General features: G+C 27.2%; 6 protein-coding genes across 6 annotated transcripts; 2 read left to right on the plus strand and 4 right to left on the minus strand.

Moving 5' to 3' along the window:
- Positions 1-4,338: 4,338 nt before the first annotated feature.
- On the minus strand, positions 4,339-5,484 carry OCT59_018775 (uncharacterized protein; the record flags this gene model as incomplete). The annotated part of the gene is made up of 2 exons (XM_025333705.2): positions 4,339-5,353; positions 5,418-5,484. 2 exons carry the CDS (start codon positions 5,482-5,484, stop codon positions 4,563-4,565), a joined length of 858 nt encoding a protein of 285 aa, XP_025169981.1. The 3' UTR covers positions 4,339-4,562.
- Positions 5,485-5,712: 228 nt separating this feature from the next.
- OCT59_018776 (uncharacterized protein) lies at positions 5,713-7,199 on the minus strand. Its single transcript, XM_025321009.2, has 4 exons — positions 6,919-7,199; positions 6,727-6,857; positions 6,439-6,658; positions 5,713-6,356 (listed from the first exon to the last, which is right to left on the minus strand). The coding sequence occupies exons 1-4, from the start codon at positions 7,127-7,129 to the stop codon at positions 6,193-6,195; spliced, it is 726 nt and encodes a 241-aa protein (XP_025169982.1). The 5' UTR covers positions 7,130-7,199; the 3' UTR covers positions 5,713-6,192.
- A 248-nt stretch (positions 7,200-7,447) lies between these two features.
- OCT59_018777 (uncharacterized protein) lies at positions 7,448-9,041 on the plus strand. Its single transcript, XM_025321010.2, has 4 exons — positions 7,448-7,850; positions 7,918-8,285; positions 8,366-8,520; positions 8,583-9,041. The coding sequence occupies exons 1-4, from the start codon at positions 7,545-7,547 to the stop codon at positions 8,783-8,785; spliced, it is 1,032 nt and encodes a 343-aa protein (XP_025169983.1). The 5' UTR covers positions 7,448-7,544; the 3' UTR covers positions 8,786-9,041.
- On the minus strand, positions 8,878-10,425 carry OCT59_018778 (uncharacterized protein; the record flags this gene model as incomplete). The annotated part of the gene is made up of 8 exons (XM_025321011.2): positions 8,878-9,342; positions 9,412-9,511; positions 9,580-9,686; positions 9,751-9,823; positions 9,897-9,984; positions 10,064-10,167; positions 10,236-10,354; positions 10,423-10,425. 8 exons carry the CDS (start codon positions 10,423-10,425, stop codon positions 8,878-8,880), a joined length of 1,059 nt encoding a protein of 352 aa, XP_025169984.1.
- Positions 10,426-10,553: 128 nt separating this feature from the next.
- On the plus strand, positions 10,554-11,784 carry OCT59_018779 (uncharacterized protein). The gene is made up of 6 exons (XM_025321012.2): positions 10,554-10,744; positions 10,803-10,873; positions 10,934-11,097; positions 11,167-11,218; positions 11,302-11,504; positions 11,577-11,784. The coding sequence occupies exons 1-6, from the start codon at positions 10,563-10,565 to the stop codon at positions 11,670-11,672; spliced, it is 768 nt and encodes a 255-aa protein (XP_025169985.1). The 5' UTR covers positions 10,554-10,562; the 3' UTR covers positions 11,673-11,784.
- OCT59_018780 (uncharacterized protein) lies at positions 11,649-13,680 on the minus strand (the record flags this gene model as incomplete). Its single annotated transcript, XM_066135612.1, has 4 exons — positions 11,649-12,883; positions 12,960-13,347; positions 13,426-13,530; positions 13,676-13,680. 4 exons carry the CDS (start codon positions 13,678-13,680, stop codon positions 11,909-11,911), a joined length of 1,473 nt encoding a protein of 490 aa, XP_066004882.1. The 3' UTR covers positions 11,649-11,908.
- Positions 13,681-17,792: the final 4,112 nt, after the last annotated feature.

Below are 17,792 nucleotides of genomic sequence, written 5' to 3' on the forward strand. Positions count from 1 at the left end.
GAAATTTTTAGTAAGTTGAGAATAAGGTGGAATTTTTTTTGTTTTATATGTGAAAGTAGTATTAATATTTTTTTTCTTTAGAAATAGGATCTTCTTTTAGAAATGATTTTATAAATTATATTGACTTTTCTTTAACTTTAAGGATAAATCTAATTGTAACAGCCTGTTACGCGTCTTATTTGTAACAACCCCAATTTTATCCAATTAAAATTTAAGATCAGGCGTAATGTAAACAAAAACAAAAGATCAGTCGTGTAACTAAGACAAAAGAATTTTTTTAAAAATTTCAAGAAACTGCTTATAACTTAAAATTTTGTCTATGAAACTGTCTTAAATACATTAAGTAAAAGTTTTCCAAATTAAATTTTGCATATAAAAATTTTATTTGTAAAACACATATTAAATTTATTATTAAAAAAAAATAAAAAAAAGATGTTACAAATAAGATATGTAACAGGCTGTTACAAATACATTTTTTCTAACTTTAAAATGTTATCAATATTCTAAGTTTTTGTTATAATTTATAAAAAAATAATGAACAATCTTTTTGTTTTAGTGTTAATACTTGAATTATCAAATAATTAAATATAGTAGTATAAATGAATACGTCAGTACAAATTAATTTATGCAATTTGGCATTATGCTAGCAATTGAAAATCAATTATACTGGAAGTATATTCTAAATACAACCAATCAAATTAAAAAAAAAGCCATGATTTCATTTTTTTAATATACAAATGTCATAAAAAAAATTTGCTTATTCTAATATAAATTATAAAGTCAGAAGTCAACTTTGCGTATTGATCTTAATAAAAATATTTGCTTATTTTAAGATAAAATTTTGCTAATTATCTCTGACTTTTATATGTATTTTTTGGGTTCTGTATGGTCTTTTAACTATATATACAGATTAATCTTTTTAAATACAACCAATACAATAGAAGAAAAGATTACCTAGTATTATTCAAGAAAAATATAAAACTCAATTGTATAATATTACTAATAAATAACAGATTTATTAAATATTTGAAACTTTTAAATTATTTATTTCTAACATTAAAAATCATAAAAAAAAGAAAATATGACTTATATAGAGATGCAAAGTATAAGTTTTACCTTAAAGAAAATGAAGATAATAAACATATATTATATTATCAACAGCTTAAAAATAAATGAATAATTATAGCCAACAATACTATATATAAATATGATTAAATATTCAAGAATTACTATATATACTACTTATTCAAAAGTTTAGGACCACCCAGTAAATTAACAAAAATTATGATTTTTTTATCATTCCGTATTTTAATATATTACTGAAAAATTATATATGATAATTTTATTAAATAAATTATAATTTTTCACAATTAAATAATATATTTTATAAATTATTAGACAATTTGTTATATTAACAATTTTTTTAGCTGTTTTTTAATAAAATAAATAAAATTAATTAGCTTAATAATGAAATTTTTTTCTATAAGTTTTATTATATAAAATTATACTTATTGAAGAGCTATTGTCATGTACAGCTTAATAAAAAAAATCCAGCTCATAATTTGCATATTTAAGAATTTAACTCATTACTAAAGTTGCTTAATGAAAAAATCATTATTTTTTAAAGAAAAACGAAAATAAAAATTAATTTTATATAAAAAATTTTATCATCAATACCTTGTAAGATAGCCACGAGCCTTTATTATTGCAATTACTCGATGATTCATGCTCTCACCAAGTTTTTGATAGACTTCACGTTGAATTTGTGACCAGCATTCCTGAAGAAGTAACTCTAATTCTTCCAAATTCTTTGAACTATTTGTTCTTGTTCGAATACAGCATTCAAGTTCATCCCACATGTGTTCAATCGGGTTTAAGTCAGGGCTTTGTCCTGGCCATGGAAGTTGAGTTATCATCACATCTTCCATGAAAGTTCGTATCTTTAAATTTGTGTGTATTGGAGCGTTGTCTTGTTGAAAAAAATACTCCCATTTTCTTCTTCAAATTGCTCTAAAAATGGTATTACATGATAGCCAAGGATCTTTTGTATGTATCTTTCACTATCAACCCGACCATCAATTCTTACTAGAGGGCTCAACCCATACTAGCTAAAACACCCCCACATCATTATACCACCACCACCATGTTTTATGGTCAGAACAAGGCAACTTACATCATGACTTTCCTTTGGAAGACACCATACGTGAATTTTTTTATCACTTTGAAACAAAGTAAACCTAGATTCATCACTCCACACAACCTTCTTCCAGTCATTTATTGTCCAAGAACGTCTTTCACAAGCCCAAGATAAACGAATTAGTCGGTTAGATTCACTTATAAGAGGTTTACTGAGAGCAGCACGACTATGATATCCCATTTCATACAGTGTACGCTTTACAGTACTTTTGCTTACTTCTTTTCCAGTTGATTCAATAAATTCTTTTTGCATTTTTTCTGCTGAAGCATGACGATTTTGGGTAAGAACAAATTTAAGATGACGCTTATCATGTTCATTTAATTTTTTTGGACGTCCACTTCATAAAGCAACAGTTAAAGCACCTGTTTTATGATATTTTGTTATAATATTATGGATAGTAGTCTTTTCATAACCAGTTTTTCTTGAAATTGTTTTTTCTGAGTCTCCAGCTTCATGAAGACCAATAATCCTTCCACGCTCAAAATTTGATAGTTCTTTTGTTTTGACCATTTTATCTCACTTAACGAAGAAATAAAGAAAAAATAAACATTACGCTGAACCAATAATGAATTGGTAAATCAGTTTAGTTTTTGGTATTTACTGGTTAGTTTTAGTATTAATGATTATCAAAACTGATCAGTTTCAATAATAACAATACTGATACTGATCAATTTGGTTCAGTTTCAGTTTTGGCAAAAACTATACTGAACTGAACTAATTAGAGCCCTACTTCTGAATTAAGTCATTTGATTTGAAAAATGAAAAACATAAAATTTAATTTGTCTGGCCTTATAAACTTAATTATTAAAAAATTACTAAGATAAATTCCATATTAATTTATTATTGATAAAATCTATGAGTTGTTATTTTTCAAATAAGTTATTTTAGGATTCCATTTACTTATAAGATAGATTACTTTCAGGCTTAAAGTAAAAATCATATATAAAATTTTTTGCAGATTCTATTATAAAAAAATTATATTATTATAATTTTTTTCTTTTTAGATAATTAACCAATAGAATTAAAAAAAAAGTAAGGTAAAAATCATTAGTAAAGGCTAATTTTTTATGGTAATCTTTATTATAAGTAAGTAAAATCCTGCTATTTCACATATAATTTGGTAAGATTATATGGTATTATAATCAATTTTTTAATTCCAGTTTTTTTTGCAATACATTATATATTATAAGTATATTACAAATTAAAATTGATATACATTTTAAGTATTTATAAGGTAACTGATATTTTAGTATAATTAGATGTACAGCTTTATTGTAATGAAAGTTATGTTATATTGTAGATTGGTAGAAAAGACATGCCAAAATAAGTTCCAATTAATACAACTGTTTTGATTGGCATTAAGGAAGTAAATGAATTTGAAACACAAGAGAAATAAAAATTTTTCATTATATACATTTGGAAAGTTATTTAAAGAACTTTTGAGAATTAGATTCACAAATTATTTATCATCATAGTAAAATACAAAATCATGTGCACAAATCTTATTAATATCAGAAATCAAGATAGCAGAATCTAAATTATATGCAGTATCAGCCAAGGAATTGGCAAAATCATTCCAGTAATTTTTTAAATGTGCTTTAACTTTGCAAGAAAAGACAGAAAGGTGATTAACAATAATAATCTTTTCTATAGTGAACCAAAGTTCATTTTATAATAGTTTGCTATTGCTATATATGTGAAATGAGTATTGCTTAAGATAAACAATCACAGCTTGTGAGTCTGTAAATATGGAAATTGTAGAATTTAGTGGAAAACCATTAGAGCTGCATATATAGCAACAGCTTTGCATGTGTAAAGGAAGGCCAATGATGATGGTACTATGAGTATACAAAGTGACAGAGTTTAAGAAACTATCTTGAACCTGCATCTAACTCCATCCCATGGAGACATCAGAAGTACCTAGATTGATCAAAGAACTATCAGTATAGAAAGTATAATGGGCACTTTTATGTAAAATTTATAATATACTAATTATAATAATTATAATAAGTATTATTAAAAATTATAGTAAGTAATTGTCTAATATATAAGACTGACTAATTTTAACCTGATTTAACCTAACCTACTAGTAAATTTTATAATTTTGCCCAAATTTTCAAAATTTTTTTGATCATCTTACAAAAATTAAAATTAAAATTTATTTATCTAATGTCTTCCATTTTTATGATTTCTAAATAGCTTATTTTGATGTCGTCATTGTCGGAAGTGCTTCGCAAGTTCGCATAGTATAACTACTTTTAGGCTAACGTCCCCAAAAGACACTTGTTATCAGACTAGTAAAGTGTAGTCAATCTGATAACTCTGATTAATTAATCTATTAAAAGATTTTATTTGATATGACAATTTAAGATGAAATTCTTTTTCTTTTATTTTTTAGAATTTCGTATATCGTCATGCTGATAGAGGAACTTGGCACCATCCATAGCACTCTAGCCCCCATGCCTTTAGTAAAAGCGCGTAATCCTCCTTCATTTTTATACATATTTTTCATGATCTTTAAAGGAGTTTCCTTACTGAAAGAAACTTGCCATCTAGTTTTAATAATATCTAAAACATTAGAAATAGAACCTGCAATCGAGCATGCAGCTGCTGAATTAATTAAATAGTCATTGTTTGTTAATTTTCTCTCGCTTTTTGTCCATATTTTAAATTTTTCATACAATACAAAATAAATCATTGTATGTGGTATGAAAACAACTAAAGATAGTAAATATCCGCGAAAAAAACCTTTAATTCCTTCATTTTCTAAAATTAATTTTGACATTTGTAAAGTATTGATTCTATTCATTTCATTGCTCGTACCACAAGTTTGTAATTTGCTTTTTAAAACTTCCATTGGGGTCCAAAACACTCCACTACATATTTCTGCTATAGCTGCACTTGCCATATAATTTAACGCGCTGGTATCTTTAATATTTAGTCTATTCGATAAAAAATATTTTGTTTTATCATAAACGAAAAGATAAGAGGATAATGCTGGTATACCTAAACTTGCTGCTATTGCAAGTCCATTATAATAACTTTTAATCGGAGTTTTTCGGATTAATTGAATAAATAAATTATTAACTAATTTGCCGTTTGAACGTGAAAACGTATTTGTTGTGTTTGCTTGAAGACGAACGCGAATGGTGTCAACTGTAAGAATACAAAAGATAAATTATTTTATCAAATGACGATAAAAACATATTATCAAACTTACGAGGATGTGTACATAATCTAGAAATCACTGCAGCTATGCTTGAATCGACAATATTCGTATTAGACATAAATTTTTTGCTAAGAAAAAATGTCAAAATATGATTTTTATGTAATCAGTAAAAATCCGTTGATCATTTCCATGATTATTTATCAAATAATTTTTACGACGCGTCCGTCAGTAATTTAGACTTACTCTCTAGTAAAACAAATTGATTGATTCTCTGATTTGCGAATAATTTATAAAGAATTTGAGGGGGTATTAGATTAAAACGAGATCTGCATAGTATATTAATTTTCTCGAATTTTAGATTTTAATATCTTTATTTTCATTAGTCATATTTAAATCCTCTAGATTATATTTTATATATCAGAACTTGTATTATATTTTATTGGTCAGTCTAATAGGATCATGCAGATTTTGACGGACTGATATTTTTTGTTGATGGCTAAATATCAAATATATTTGCAGTTTAGTTATACTCTTACTATAATAATAGCATGATCTTGCGTGACTGACGCAATAATCTAGTTATTGGTTATGTTGGATAAAATATCGTGTCACCCCTTCGGGGTGACCGATATTTTACCCCCTAACCAATAACTATTATATACATATAGATTGTATTTTATGAAATATACCAATCAACATCACATACATAGCACATTACGTATATATTAATTATATTAATTAAACTAGGCAATTTTCAGAAATCCAGCCCTTATATGCCTAATCTATAAATTTTAGTTTGTGCAATGTATATATACTTTTGGAAAAATTACTTTTGCTTTCTGCGACCACCACGTTTGGAAGGTCCAGTTGACGTTGGTATAGCATCTGATGTCTTTCTAGCCCTACCGCGCTTTGCTGGTGCAGGTGTTCTTACGGTTTCAGAAGCATCTGATTTTCTTGCATTCCTCGTTCTTCTGCTTTTCTTTGTATCTACATATTGTCAAAAAGAATAAAGCTTGAGTGAAAAATGTAATAAAAATATAAATTCTTATATTATCATCTGATACATAACCTTCAGGTTCAGGTGAAGTCTCAATTGAAGCAGTATGTGATGGAGTTGAAGAAGGTTCTCTTTTTCCTTTTTGAGATTTTGAAGGTGCTGGTGAGGGTGAAGCACCGCGTGAAGAACCAGCTTTTCGATGTTCAGCGATGAGGTTATAATATTCTTCCATAGGTAGAGTGAATTCTGCATGTGGGCCATCCTCATCACCTTCATCATCAAATTCACGTTCCTAAAAAGATACCAATAGTAATTAGTTAATGAAATGAAAAAATATATCGACGTACATTTATTACTTACTAATTCTTCAAGTTTTTCTATATTATAATATTTACTAAATTGTTCCCATAGTTCCGGTATTGAACATTTTACTGGACTATTTGCGTTAAAGTCGCGATGTATGTTCACCATACGAAAATGTCTATGGATACCTATAATTCACATAAGAATTTTATAGCAACAATAGAAATTAAAGTAAGTTCTGTTACTTACCAACTGGCCTATTCTTCATAATGGCCCGGCAAAATTCTATTTCCATTATAGCATCCCATTCTACACGAGAACCAGACGCGGATCGTGAATGTCCTGCGACGGCACTATTGCCTTGCGCTTCGCCAAGCTGTTGATCTGACTCTCCAATTGCGGCGGAGTTTGAATCGACGGCTGACGATCGCGTTTGTTCCCTTAAATTAGCTTGAGGCATGGTTCACTAAATATGAAGCGTATGATAAAAAGAAACGATATATATTGTCTCTATTGAAGATATTGGTCTCGTGGAAAGTGTTTGTTTTCGTCACGTTGTTCATAACCAATATGAATGCGCAGTAGTCACGTGAAATCCGATTTAGGAAAATAAATAAACATGACCCCCCTTTTTGTTCGTTGATAATCACCTGCTTTTTACTCTTATATGGGCATTCATGAGAGATTTAGTTATCAATTGGTTAACATCCTAATCTGGAATTTTTTGTATTACGATTGATATTTAGCAAGATGTCCTTTTTTATCTATAAAAGTCTCGTTTTTCAAATTACAAAAAATTAATTATTATTGAGTAAAAAAACCTTTTAATTAAATAACATTCCTTTCTATTTATTTCTCATTTTTATTAAAGAAGAATGGCAGATAATACCGCTACGAAGAGTTCAGAAACACCTCTTGTTCGTTTAGCACCATTTAATGTACCGTTTATAAGAAGACGTCAAACAGCGGCGGTTGCGTTGTGGCTAGTTTCTTTACCGACAACGCTTTTTTTTTTCTTCATAACTTGTACAATAGTGTTCTTTTTGCCTTGGATTATTGCTTATCTATTATTTGTGCTTTTTGATATTGCACCAGAAAATGGCGGAAGGAGATTTGAGTTTGCTCGAAGGGCTAAATTCTGGAAATGGTATTCTGAATACTTTCCGATAAAGCTAATTAAGGTTCGTATAAAATTAATTCTAAATTTTGATAGTTAAATAAGCTAATTATATTATTATGTTTATGTAGCAAGCAGATTTAGATCCATCAAAAAATTACGTGTTTGGATATCATCCACATGGAGTTATTTCAGTTGGAGCGTGGACAAATTTTGCTACAGAAGCAAACAATTTTTCTAAAGTATTTCCTGGAATTACATGTCGATTATTAACTCTTACATCTAATTTCAATATCCCACTTTATCGTGATTATTTAATGGCCCAAGGATGCGCTTCAGTATCAAGACAATCATGTGAAAATATTTTAAAGAAAGGCCCTGGACATTCTATTATAATTGTAGTTGGTGGTGCTGGTGAGAGTTTAAATGCGCGTCCTGGTGTTTATGATTTAGTTTTAAAAAGAAGATTAGGTTTTATTAAATTAGCTGTTCGTAATGGGTAAGTCAAAGAAAGTGGTATTTTCTTTATAAATGTTCTATCAAATGAAAATTTATTTTCTTTATGTATTTGTGTAATAGTGCCTGTCTGTGTCCTGTATTTTCTTTTGGAGAAAACGATATATGGGACCAGGCTGATAATCCAAAAGGAAGCAAAATTTGGAAGGTCCAAAAGACAATACAAAAATTATCTGGTTGGACAATGCCTCTATTTCACGGCCGTGGTGTCTTTAATTGTAAGTGAAACTTAAGTGGAATAAATTTCTATATTTATTTATTAATGTGATGTTTTTTTCAGATGATTATGGTGTTTTACCTCACAGGAGACCGATCACAACAATTGTCGGAAGACCAATTGAAGTTAAAAAAATCGAAAATCCAACAGAAGAACAACTTCGCGAAGTACAAGAGAAATATATTAAAGAATTATATAATATTTGGGATGAATATAAAGATATTTATGCAACAAATAGAGTAAGAGAACTAACTCTTGTCGAGTGAGAAAAAAAAAAATTTTTTTACCAAAAATTTTTAGTATTTATTAATAAAGATTTTTAGTCAATATAGAGTTACTTGTTTTAATGTTTAATTAATTATAAATCGGCGAAAAATGAATTTGTTTCGTTGCCTATATTTTTTCCTACTCCATTATTTCTACTTCCGCCTCTGCTTGGATTTTCATCCATATCCATGTTATCATTAATATTTTTGTCATCACCATTCTCCTCCTCTTCATAAAGATATCTTATATTCCAAAATTTTACGGTATTATCATGAGAGCTACTCGCTAATAAATTATCATCATGAGATAATCTTAAACATTCAATAGGAAATTCGTCATGATCTCCTATTACACCTAAAAACTTATTTGGTAATATACCAACAAGCCTAACAATACCGTCAGAAGAACCTGTACAAATTAAATTATCATTAATTTTAACTAATGTATCAATTGATTGTGGATGACCTATGATTCTATCAGATGTATCTCCCCAATCATTCCATGTATATAAATTCACTATTCCTTCTTGCGTTCCTACTACAACTTTTCTTCCATCCTGAGGGAGATGTGAAGGATTTGATAAGATTACAGTGACATATATGCATACATTTAAAATGATATTCACCTTGACTACTGCGATAGACAGTAATTCATCATCTTGGTTATCTGACATTGCAACTAAACCCGGTCTGCGAATATCATATACTGATAATGTTCCATCCCCACTTTAATAAAAATGAACTTTAAAATGAATATTAAAGAATATTTTAATAAAGGAAAGAACTTAACGTACCTTGTGGATAAAAGAGTTTTTGTATCTAAACGAAATGCAAAATCAGAAATGAAATCGAGATGTTCAGAGTATTTCATAATTTCATTTCCATTTCTTATATCCCATAACTAAATATAAAATTTTTTTTAGAAAGAAGTATTTTAAATATATTATTAATTCTTTAAATTGTACTTTGATTATTCCGTTATCATCTCCAGTTGCTAGCGTAGTTTCATTTAATCGTAATATACAATTAATCGGATAACTAATTGTAAATAAAAATTAGAAATTTTAATTGCTGAACGATGATATGACGATAACATAAAAAAATACTTTACTCGTGCGAATCAGCTTTCTTTACGAAAATTTTACCAGTTTCAAGGTTTATTACTTGTATTGATCTATCTTTTGATACACTAAACAAAGCTTAAATAATTAAAAGAAATTTTCTTAATGATATCATATACTGGATATATTTTTTCTTAAAAAAATAAATATAACATACAAGCACCATCATGATTAAATTCTAATCCACGACAGGATTTTTTATGTGGACGAATTGACAACACATTTATATTTTCATTTGTATTATCAACTGTATATCGATGACTAAATATAGAAAAGTTAGAATGAATAGAGGTTTTTTTCATTTTTTTTTCTCGTTTTTTAAAAGGTACCAGAATACTTCTCCAGTTATTAATCCTGTTGCAACGATATTTTCAGATGGGTGAAATGCTAAATCGAAAATTTGATTATCGAATTCTATTGGATCTGGTTGTAAGTGAATTTGCGAGGCCTTATAATGTTTTTTTTCGTAAATAATAATTATTATATACAAACAAAATTAATTATTATATAATTTACCATTTTAAAAATGAAAGTCGCGAAGGTTTTGTCTTAAAAAAAAAAAAATATCTAATCTCAAAAATTTCATGATCATGAGATCATGACCATTTATATCATTTATTTAATCAAATGTTTGATTAGACTAGATCGGCACAGAAATGTCAATTCATGAAAAAGTCAAATCATTTTTATCTCCCTATTACTCAAATGAAACATTCCTAAGCAATAATAGACCGTTTGTTACTCTAACATACGCTCAAAGCTTAGATGGTAAAATATCTGGAAAAGGTGGGAAACAACTTCGCTTAAGCTGCGAAGAATCAATGATAATGACTCATAGGTATGTAAAAGGGTAGATTTTTAAAGAGACTATTATTTAAATCAAAGTTTTTTTTTAGACTGAGGACTTATCATGATGGAATTATGGTTGGAATTGGTACAATCATAAACGATGATCCGAGACTAACAGGTATTTTATTTTTTCTTTTCTAATATTTACCTTTCGATCTAACTATTCTTTAATAATTAGCGAGGTTATTGGAAATTGGTGAAGAGTCAAAAATTAATCAACCCCAGCCTATAATTCTGGACTCCGAATTACGATTTCCTCTTTCGGCTAAATTGTTAACATCTAATGAATGTAAATCACCTTGGATATTTACCAGTCATAATTGTGACAACGAAAAACGAAAGGTTTGTATGTAGTTCATCTATTTAAATATTTTCTATACAAATCTTATGTTTTTTATACCTTTACAATAGATTTTAGAACAATTGGGTGCAAAAGTTATACCTATCGATTCAGATCAAATTGGTAACTTTTCATATCTTTCCACGCGTTAATTAATTTATAATACAAATTTAATTTTTATTGCCATAATATTCAATAAATTGCAGGTCAACTTTCACTTACGCATTTATTATCAATATTACATATTCAACCCTTCTCAATTAAACACCTAATGGTAGAAGGTGGTGCGAGAATTATACAATCTTTCTTAAAAAATGAATTAATAGATTTGTTAATTGTAACCACTGCTCCCGTATTTGTTGGTCCAGAGGCAGTATCTGCTACCGGCGACAACAGAAAAACGATTGAGGTATCTATGATTATATAAGTATAGCATTAAATATGAAATATTACAATTGCTTAAAAAAAAATTTTGCTTTAGGGAAACGAAGCTGAAAATACATTTCCAAATTTGGAAAGTGTAAAATATGAACAACTAGGGAAAGATATTATTATGATAGCAAATATATTAAGATAAATTCTTTTATTAATGGACCGCCTAAATTTCCAGGATTTATTTTATAATTTCAGGTTCAATTAAATAATATAATTTCCGACATTTTATAAAGATTAAGGTTGGAACCCCAAAAACCTAAAAGAAAAATATTTCAATTTTAATATATATACATATGATAGTAAAACGAGGCCCGCGATATACAAAAAGCAAAGATGTTTCTCGAAAGAGAAAATTTTTAAAAGTTCTCCAATATCTCTTTATTCTTCTACATCTTCTATTATAGAATCCTCGTGTTCTGGTTCCCGCTGTCCATTATTATTATTTGAAGATTCATCAACTTCGTCAAATCCAGAATCCATTCTTTCCTTTTTCTTTTGCTCATACCATCGATGCTTACGTTCTTTACTTTTCAAAGTAGTCAGCTCTTTATTAATTTCAATTCTCTCTTTTTCAAGTTCTTCTAATGATACTTGTGCTTTTTCTAAAGCTTCAGAATCATTATGTGTTGATTTAACTCTCACAAGTTCTATAGCTAGTTCATACTGTGTCTCTTTAACTTTTAATTTACGTTCTAATTCTGCAATTCTCGCATTTCTGTTTTCGCTATTTTGAGCAGCGTGTGCATTTCTCTTGGCACGAAGAGTTGCACGTGATGCTCTCGAGCCCGGTTTAGGGGCATTCGGATTTAATTTTGAACGTGACGCACCACGTTTGTAACTATAGCCTCCGAGTAACAGTTTGGCTTTAGCCTTGTCAAATAAAGCTCCTTTGTTAGCTACTAAAGTTGGATCTTGAAGAGCTAACTCAATAGCTGCGCTATTGATGGCTTGTTCATATGAAGTCAATTGTCTTGGACTATTCTTTCCGTAAATAGTCGCATGATGTATAATTACATCTTTTGAAGCTGCAGAAGTATTGACTGTCATTGAACTTTGGCTTTCTGTTGAAACCATATTTGTGGGCTCCGATTTTACAGAATGAATATCTTGATGTGTTGGCTCATGTTCCATATATACATCATCTTGCATTTGTTGATGCAAATATGAAGATTCATTGCTCAACGGATTATGGATTGACTTTGTAGGAGATAACTTTGTAGAAACAATATTTGAAGTACTTGATATAGGTTTGTCAATTCTTTCCATGTACATAGGTATCTTATCTTTTGCTGGAGCGATATTTATTAGTTTACGTGGTGGACTTAAAGAACCCTGTTGAAGCTCAACAGGAGACTAAATTATTTTTTAATCAAGGATATTATTTAGAAACTAATTAAATGAATAAAATATGACTATATAAAGTACTTACGATAGGTGTTGAGTATGTTAAAGGTGTATAAGAATGGCCTGAAGATAACATTGGAGTATTTGATGAAAAGTTTTGTCGTAGTTCTCTAATACCTTTTTTAAACGCAGCAGAATGAAAAGGCTTCATAGATATTGCAGACATAACTTCTTTGAGTTCCGCTTCGTCAAATCCAAGTAACTGTTCAATGTCATTCTCTCCGACTCCGGCATCAACGAATAGACCTTGATATTGCGATAAATTGAGCTGATTAAGAAAGGAAGTTAATGTAGGGCAACGAACGGAATGGCGAGGAGGAGTTGAAAATGACACATAATGGTTTGAACTTGAACTATAGTTTAAATCACCAGCAAGCGTATCCTCTTGAGTAGAAGAAGGTGTAGGCTCCATACTGCATTATAGCAATCAAATAAAAAATTAACCATAGTAGATTTGTTTAAATGATCAGTTAACTCTTTATTAAAGTTACCTTAATGTGAATCGACAAAAGAGAAGTTTTGAGTTTTGAGTCAAGCCAACTGCTCTGACGGTCTTTCGAGTGTCTTTTTTGTCGTTTAGTCGTTTTTTTGATTTTCTTAAGTCAAGGGGAAGGTCAGAAAGGGTTTAAAATGGTTCGCAGATTGTTTGCAAAACCATTGTAGCCAATAGATTTAAACTAAATTTGTAACGACACTACGGTCGCCGTGGCTTGCAATATTGAAAATCGGCTGATCGTTGACCTCATGACTGTATAAGCAATATTTTTTGACTCATTATTGTAAGTTGAATTATATCAGTTACCGGTCACAATTAAAATTAAAATGGGCACGCGAAAATCGAAAATTTTATATTCCCAATTTCATAAAATAAATATAACGCTAAATAACCATCACAAGTTAGCTGTCCAATTGTTATTGGATTTAGGACATTTAGTATAAATAAAAATTTCAAGTACTAAAAAGTAAAATTTACTTTTGCCTAAAGTCAAAAAAAAATCTTTTTTTATGTGCTGTTAATAAAGCTTTACCTAAAACTTCAAAATATTGTGGCTTTATTAATTAATATTAATAATTAATATATATTATATATTAATTATGAATCTTTTTTCTTTTTTTCTTTTTTTTTTTTTAATGATTTAATTGATATTATATTAATTATGAATCATAATTAATAGGTTTTATATTTAAATACTAATTTTGAATAATTCTGAATATTGTATTGTATTAAATAATAAAATAAAATTTGGAATCAATATATTTTTTAAAAAAAATTACTTATATAAGTTAATATAAAATACTTTAACTGAAATGCAACCTTTTCTTTATACTGTATATATAAATAAATCATTAAATAAAATTCTCTCACCTATAGATCCCATTTTCAAAATTTCTCAGAAAAATTGAAGTTATTTTTTGATGAAAACTTATAGGAAAAAGTTGACTTGGACAACTATATAATATATACATACAGCAAGCGATCAAAAGTATACAGACACCTCTCAAATTAAAAAAATTCTCATACATATAATATAAAATAAAACTGAAAATATAAAGAAACATATTTATTTTATCTTCATTTATTGAATTACATAAAATATAGGTGCTAATAATTTAATTTATGGCAATAATTACTTCAATTTTTCATACATCATATTGATTAATTTTCTTATAATATTCTGAAGAAATGTTTTTTTTGTGCATTTTCTATTATTTTTTTTCAAGTTAAAATAATAGTAAAGTATATCAGGAAGTGGGTAAATAATTGTTTTTATATCTGCTAGAGGTTTTCAATAAGTTTAAAATTAGATTCCTAATCTTAATGTTTTTGATGAATTTAGTGCAAATGATTTCATGTTTGATAAAAAATTAATTAAAAAAGGAAAGTCTAAAAAATTAAGTGCATTTGTTTATCATAATCCTAAATTCAAAATCATGTGTTATTCATATCATATGACCATATGGTAATCTATATAATTTTGTAAAACAAGGTGTCCATATACTTTTGATCACCTGCTGTAATATAGTAAAGTTACAACTTGGTTTACAAATAGAAGGTTTTAGAAGCTTAAGTTTCTTTTAACAAGTATTTTAATAATCACTTACAACTTGAATAGTTTAACAACTTTAGGTTTCATATCTTTGGACCTATCAACAAACTATAGAGAACCTTTTTAAAATGAATTCAAAGACTATTAATTACTGATAATGCAATTGTATAAGAAATATAGTATATTATATATATATACATAACCATTTTAATAAAATTCTATCTGCATTTTGCTAAACAGGTTACTGCAGTACTTAAAGAATATACCAGTATTTTTTAAAAATACCAATTAGATAGCCTTAGAAGCAGCTAATATAAGTTTCATAATAGACAAAAAATATGCTGAAATTTTAAATTAATTACTAGATAAGAATATTTTAACTGAATTAACATACTAATTAACATTAATACCATCTTTTACAAAGGAATCACCTATACTACCAGTTATTAAATTCAGATGCATATGTAAAAAGAAAAAACAAACTACTAAAAAAGCTGCATTTATCAATTACATAATAAATAAAACTTCATAAAAGCAGAAAGTGGATAAACTGGCCTTTATAACAGGTAGTAAATTAGTAATATATCCACCATGCACTTTACTCTAATACTAAAGTTAATAAAATTATTAAAAGAAAGACTGCATATATCATCATTGAATATCAATCAATAGAATAAAACTTGACTAATATCAATAATATTCTAATATATAATCAATGTTTTTTGATCTGAAAGAATACAGAATTATTGCAATATTTTAAATTATAGGATATGGTTATTTCTCTAAAAATTATAAAGCAAAAAAAATATATGACTATTTAAATTAAATTTAATGTTTCACATGAATCAAATTTTTCATTTAAGATTTGATTCAATTAAAATTTAACTCAAATTTGATTTAATCTTCAAAAAATATTATTTCAAAATTTAGTAATATAATTTCAATGATTTTTTTTTTTTAACAAATACATTTTTATCTTTTGGAGTTAATCAGGATCATACTAGGACCCTGCTTACTTATAAGATAGGTTACCCCCAGGCCTAAGGTAAAAATCATATATAAAATTCTTTGCAGATCCTACTATAAAAGGAAATTTTATGTTACATTGTTATAATTTTTTTCCTTTTAACTAATTAACCAATAGAATTTAAGAAAAAAGTAAGGTAAAAACTATTAGTAAAGGGCCAATTTTATACAGTAACCTTTATTATAAGTAAGCGGGGTTCTGTCACACTATACTTCTCCGCTAATTAATTATGTCATATTTCGGTGAACAGACTAATTCACTATTTATTATAAAATTACTATGAATTAATTACGTCTGTCAAAATATATTACGTCTGTCAAAATAAATTTAATTAGTATTTTGTCATTTTGACGAAAAGTATATGTCACACTATATTATGAATTGATTCATGTAGAACACTAGTTAAATTTGAGATAAATTAACAATGTAAACTTTTATAGTACAAACGTATAGTAGTATTAAAATCAGTAGGATAGTATTACTAAAAAATATTTCAGTTAGGTAGTTTTTTGCTATCTAGTCTCTTTATAAACAAAAAAAAAGAGATTTTAAGCTGCATTATATAAAGTATTTAACTTATTTACAACTGGCTTTTTATTTTTTAATAACTAATTCCATTTGGTTTTAATATCAATTAATAAATACAAATCCTTTAAGATTATCATCAGAATATAAAATTATCATTTATTTTAAAAAATGAAAAATTTCAGCAATTTAATAAGTAAAAATTTGAGATTGAAGATAAATTATACAATTAGTGTTATTATACTTCTCTACACTTTAACAAAAAATTTAAAAAAAAAGCAAAAAAACCTATCAGTTTTAAAGATTTTACAAAACCTTCAAAAAAGAATTCTGTTATTACAGAAGTTAATAGGATTTTTTTAAATACATATAAGTAAGATAAAAAGTATAAATTCAAGAAAGACAAAATTTTAAAAGGGCTTCTTAATCAGAATGTAAAGTTAAAATAAAAAAATAAAAAAAAAAGAACTCTAAAATTTTCAAGCAAAAATTATATTAAAAAGTAATAGAATTAAGAGAAATTCTGACAAAATTAATGGATAGATTATAAACATTAAAAAATTATTAGTTTGGTCATATAAGAAATCAATTTCTTATTTTTTATTTTTTTATTTGGTTTTATAAAAAGAAATTAGAAATTTTTTTTACTTATTAGTTAATTCTTTTTCTTTTATAAGTTTTTTGTTGTATTAACATTTTTTTTTCTAGTTATATAGTACTGTTTATCCTATAGAATTATAATTCAAATTTAAGGATGTTGAACTGATTAGATTTGTTCAAGTAGGAGTATTTAAAAATATATATATATATATATATATATAGATAAACAATGTAAATGTATATTATTATTAAACCTAAATGCTAAAATTTATATACAGTTAATTTAGAACTCTAGATATCTCTTATAAAACTTACAACTGACTTTTTGCCAAAAAAAATCCAATTTGCTTTTTTTTTTATTTTCAGTTTTTTGCGATTATTTCAGCATCTAGTAATCTGATTTATGCAGATTTTTTTTTTATTTTGTAGAACTCAATGAGAGCTACAAAACAAAAAAAGTTCACATAAATTGAACTACTAGATGCCAAGATAATCGCAAAAATGTGATTTTTTTTTTGAAATTTAGGCCAATTTGCTAAAAAGTTATTTTGAGCAATTATCATACTTTCTCTCCCGTTGGGCTTTATCCATTTTTCCCAAGAAGTTTTGGATGAAAAATATAAGAACTTTTTGCCTTAAGTGATAGTAAAAGGACTTT

The sequence above is a fragment of the Rhizophagus irregularis genome, chromosome 28 (assembly GCF_026210795.1).
Source record: "Rhizophagus irregularis chromosome 28, complete sequence".
Taxonomy (NCBI): Eukaryota; Fungi; Glomeromycota; class Glomeromycetes; order Glomerales; family Glomeraceae; genus Rhizophagus; species Rhizophagus irregularis.

What these genes read in the sequence shown, in the direction of transcription:
- OCT59_018776 (XM_025321009.2), bottom strand. Translation starts at nt 7,129, where the DNA reads ATGCCTCAAGCTAATTTAAGGGAACAAACGCGATCGTCAGCCGTCGAT. An exon ending in TAGAAAAACTTGAAGAATTA is followed by an intron (nt 6,659 to 6,726) that starts GTAAGTAATAAA and finishes GTATCTTTTTAG; the next exon opens with GAACGTGAATTTGATGATGA. An exon ending in GACTTCACCTGAACCTGAAG is followed by an intron (nt 6,357 to 6,438) that starts GTTATGTATCAG and finishes GACAATATGTAG; the next exon opens with ATACAAAGAAAAGCAGAAGA.
- OCT59_018779 (XM_025321012.2), top strand. Translation starts at nt 10,563, where the DNA reads ATGTCAATTCATGAAAAAGTCAAATCATTTTTATCTCCCTATTACTCA. An exon ending in GTGACAACGAAAAACGAAAG is followed by an intron (nt 11,098 to 11,166) that starts GTTTGTATGTAG and finishes CCTTTACAATAG; the next exon opens with ATTTTAGAACAATTGGGTGC. An exon ending in TATCGATTCAGATCAAATTG is followed by an intron (nt 11,219 to 11,301) that starts GTAACTTTTCAT and finishes AATAAATTGCAG; the next exon opens with GTCAACTTTCACTTACGCAT.
- OCT59_018777 (XM_025321010.2), top strand. Translation starts at nt 7,545, where the DNA reads ATGGCAGATAATACCGCTACGAAGAGTTCAGAAACACCTCTTGTTCGT. An exon ending in TTCCGATAAAGCTAATTAAG is followed by an intron (nt 7,851 to 7,917) that starts GTTCGTATAAAA and finishes ATGTTTATGTAG; the next exon opens with CAAGCAGATTTAGATCCATC. An exon ending in AAATTAGCTGTTCGTAATGG is followed by an intron (nt 8,286 to 8,365) that starts GTAAGTCAAAGA and finishes TTTGTGTAATAG; the next exon opens with TGCCTGTCTGTGTCCTGTAT.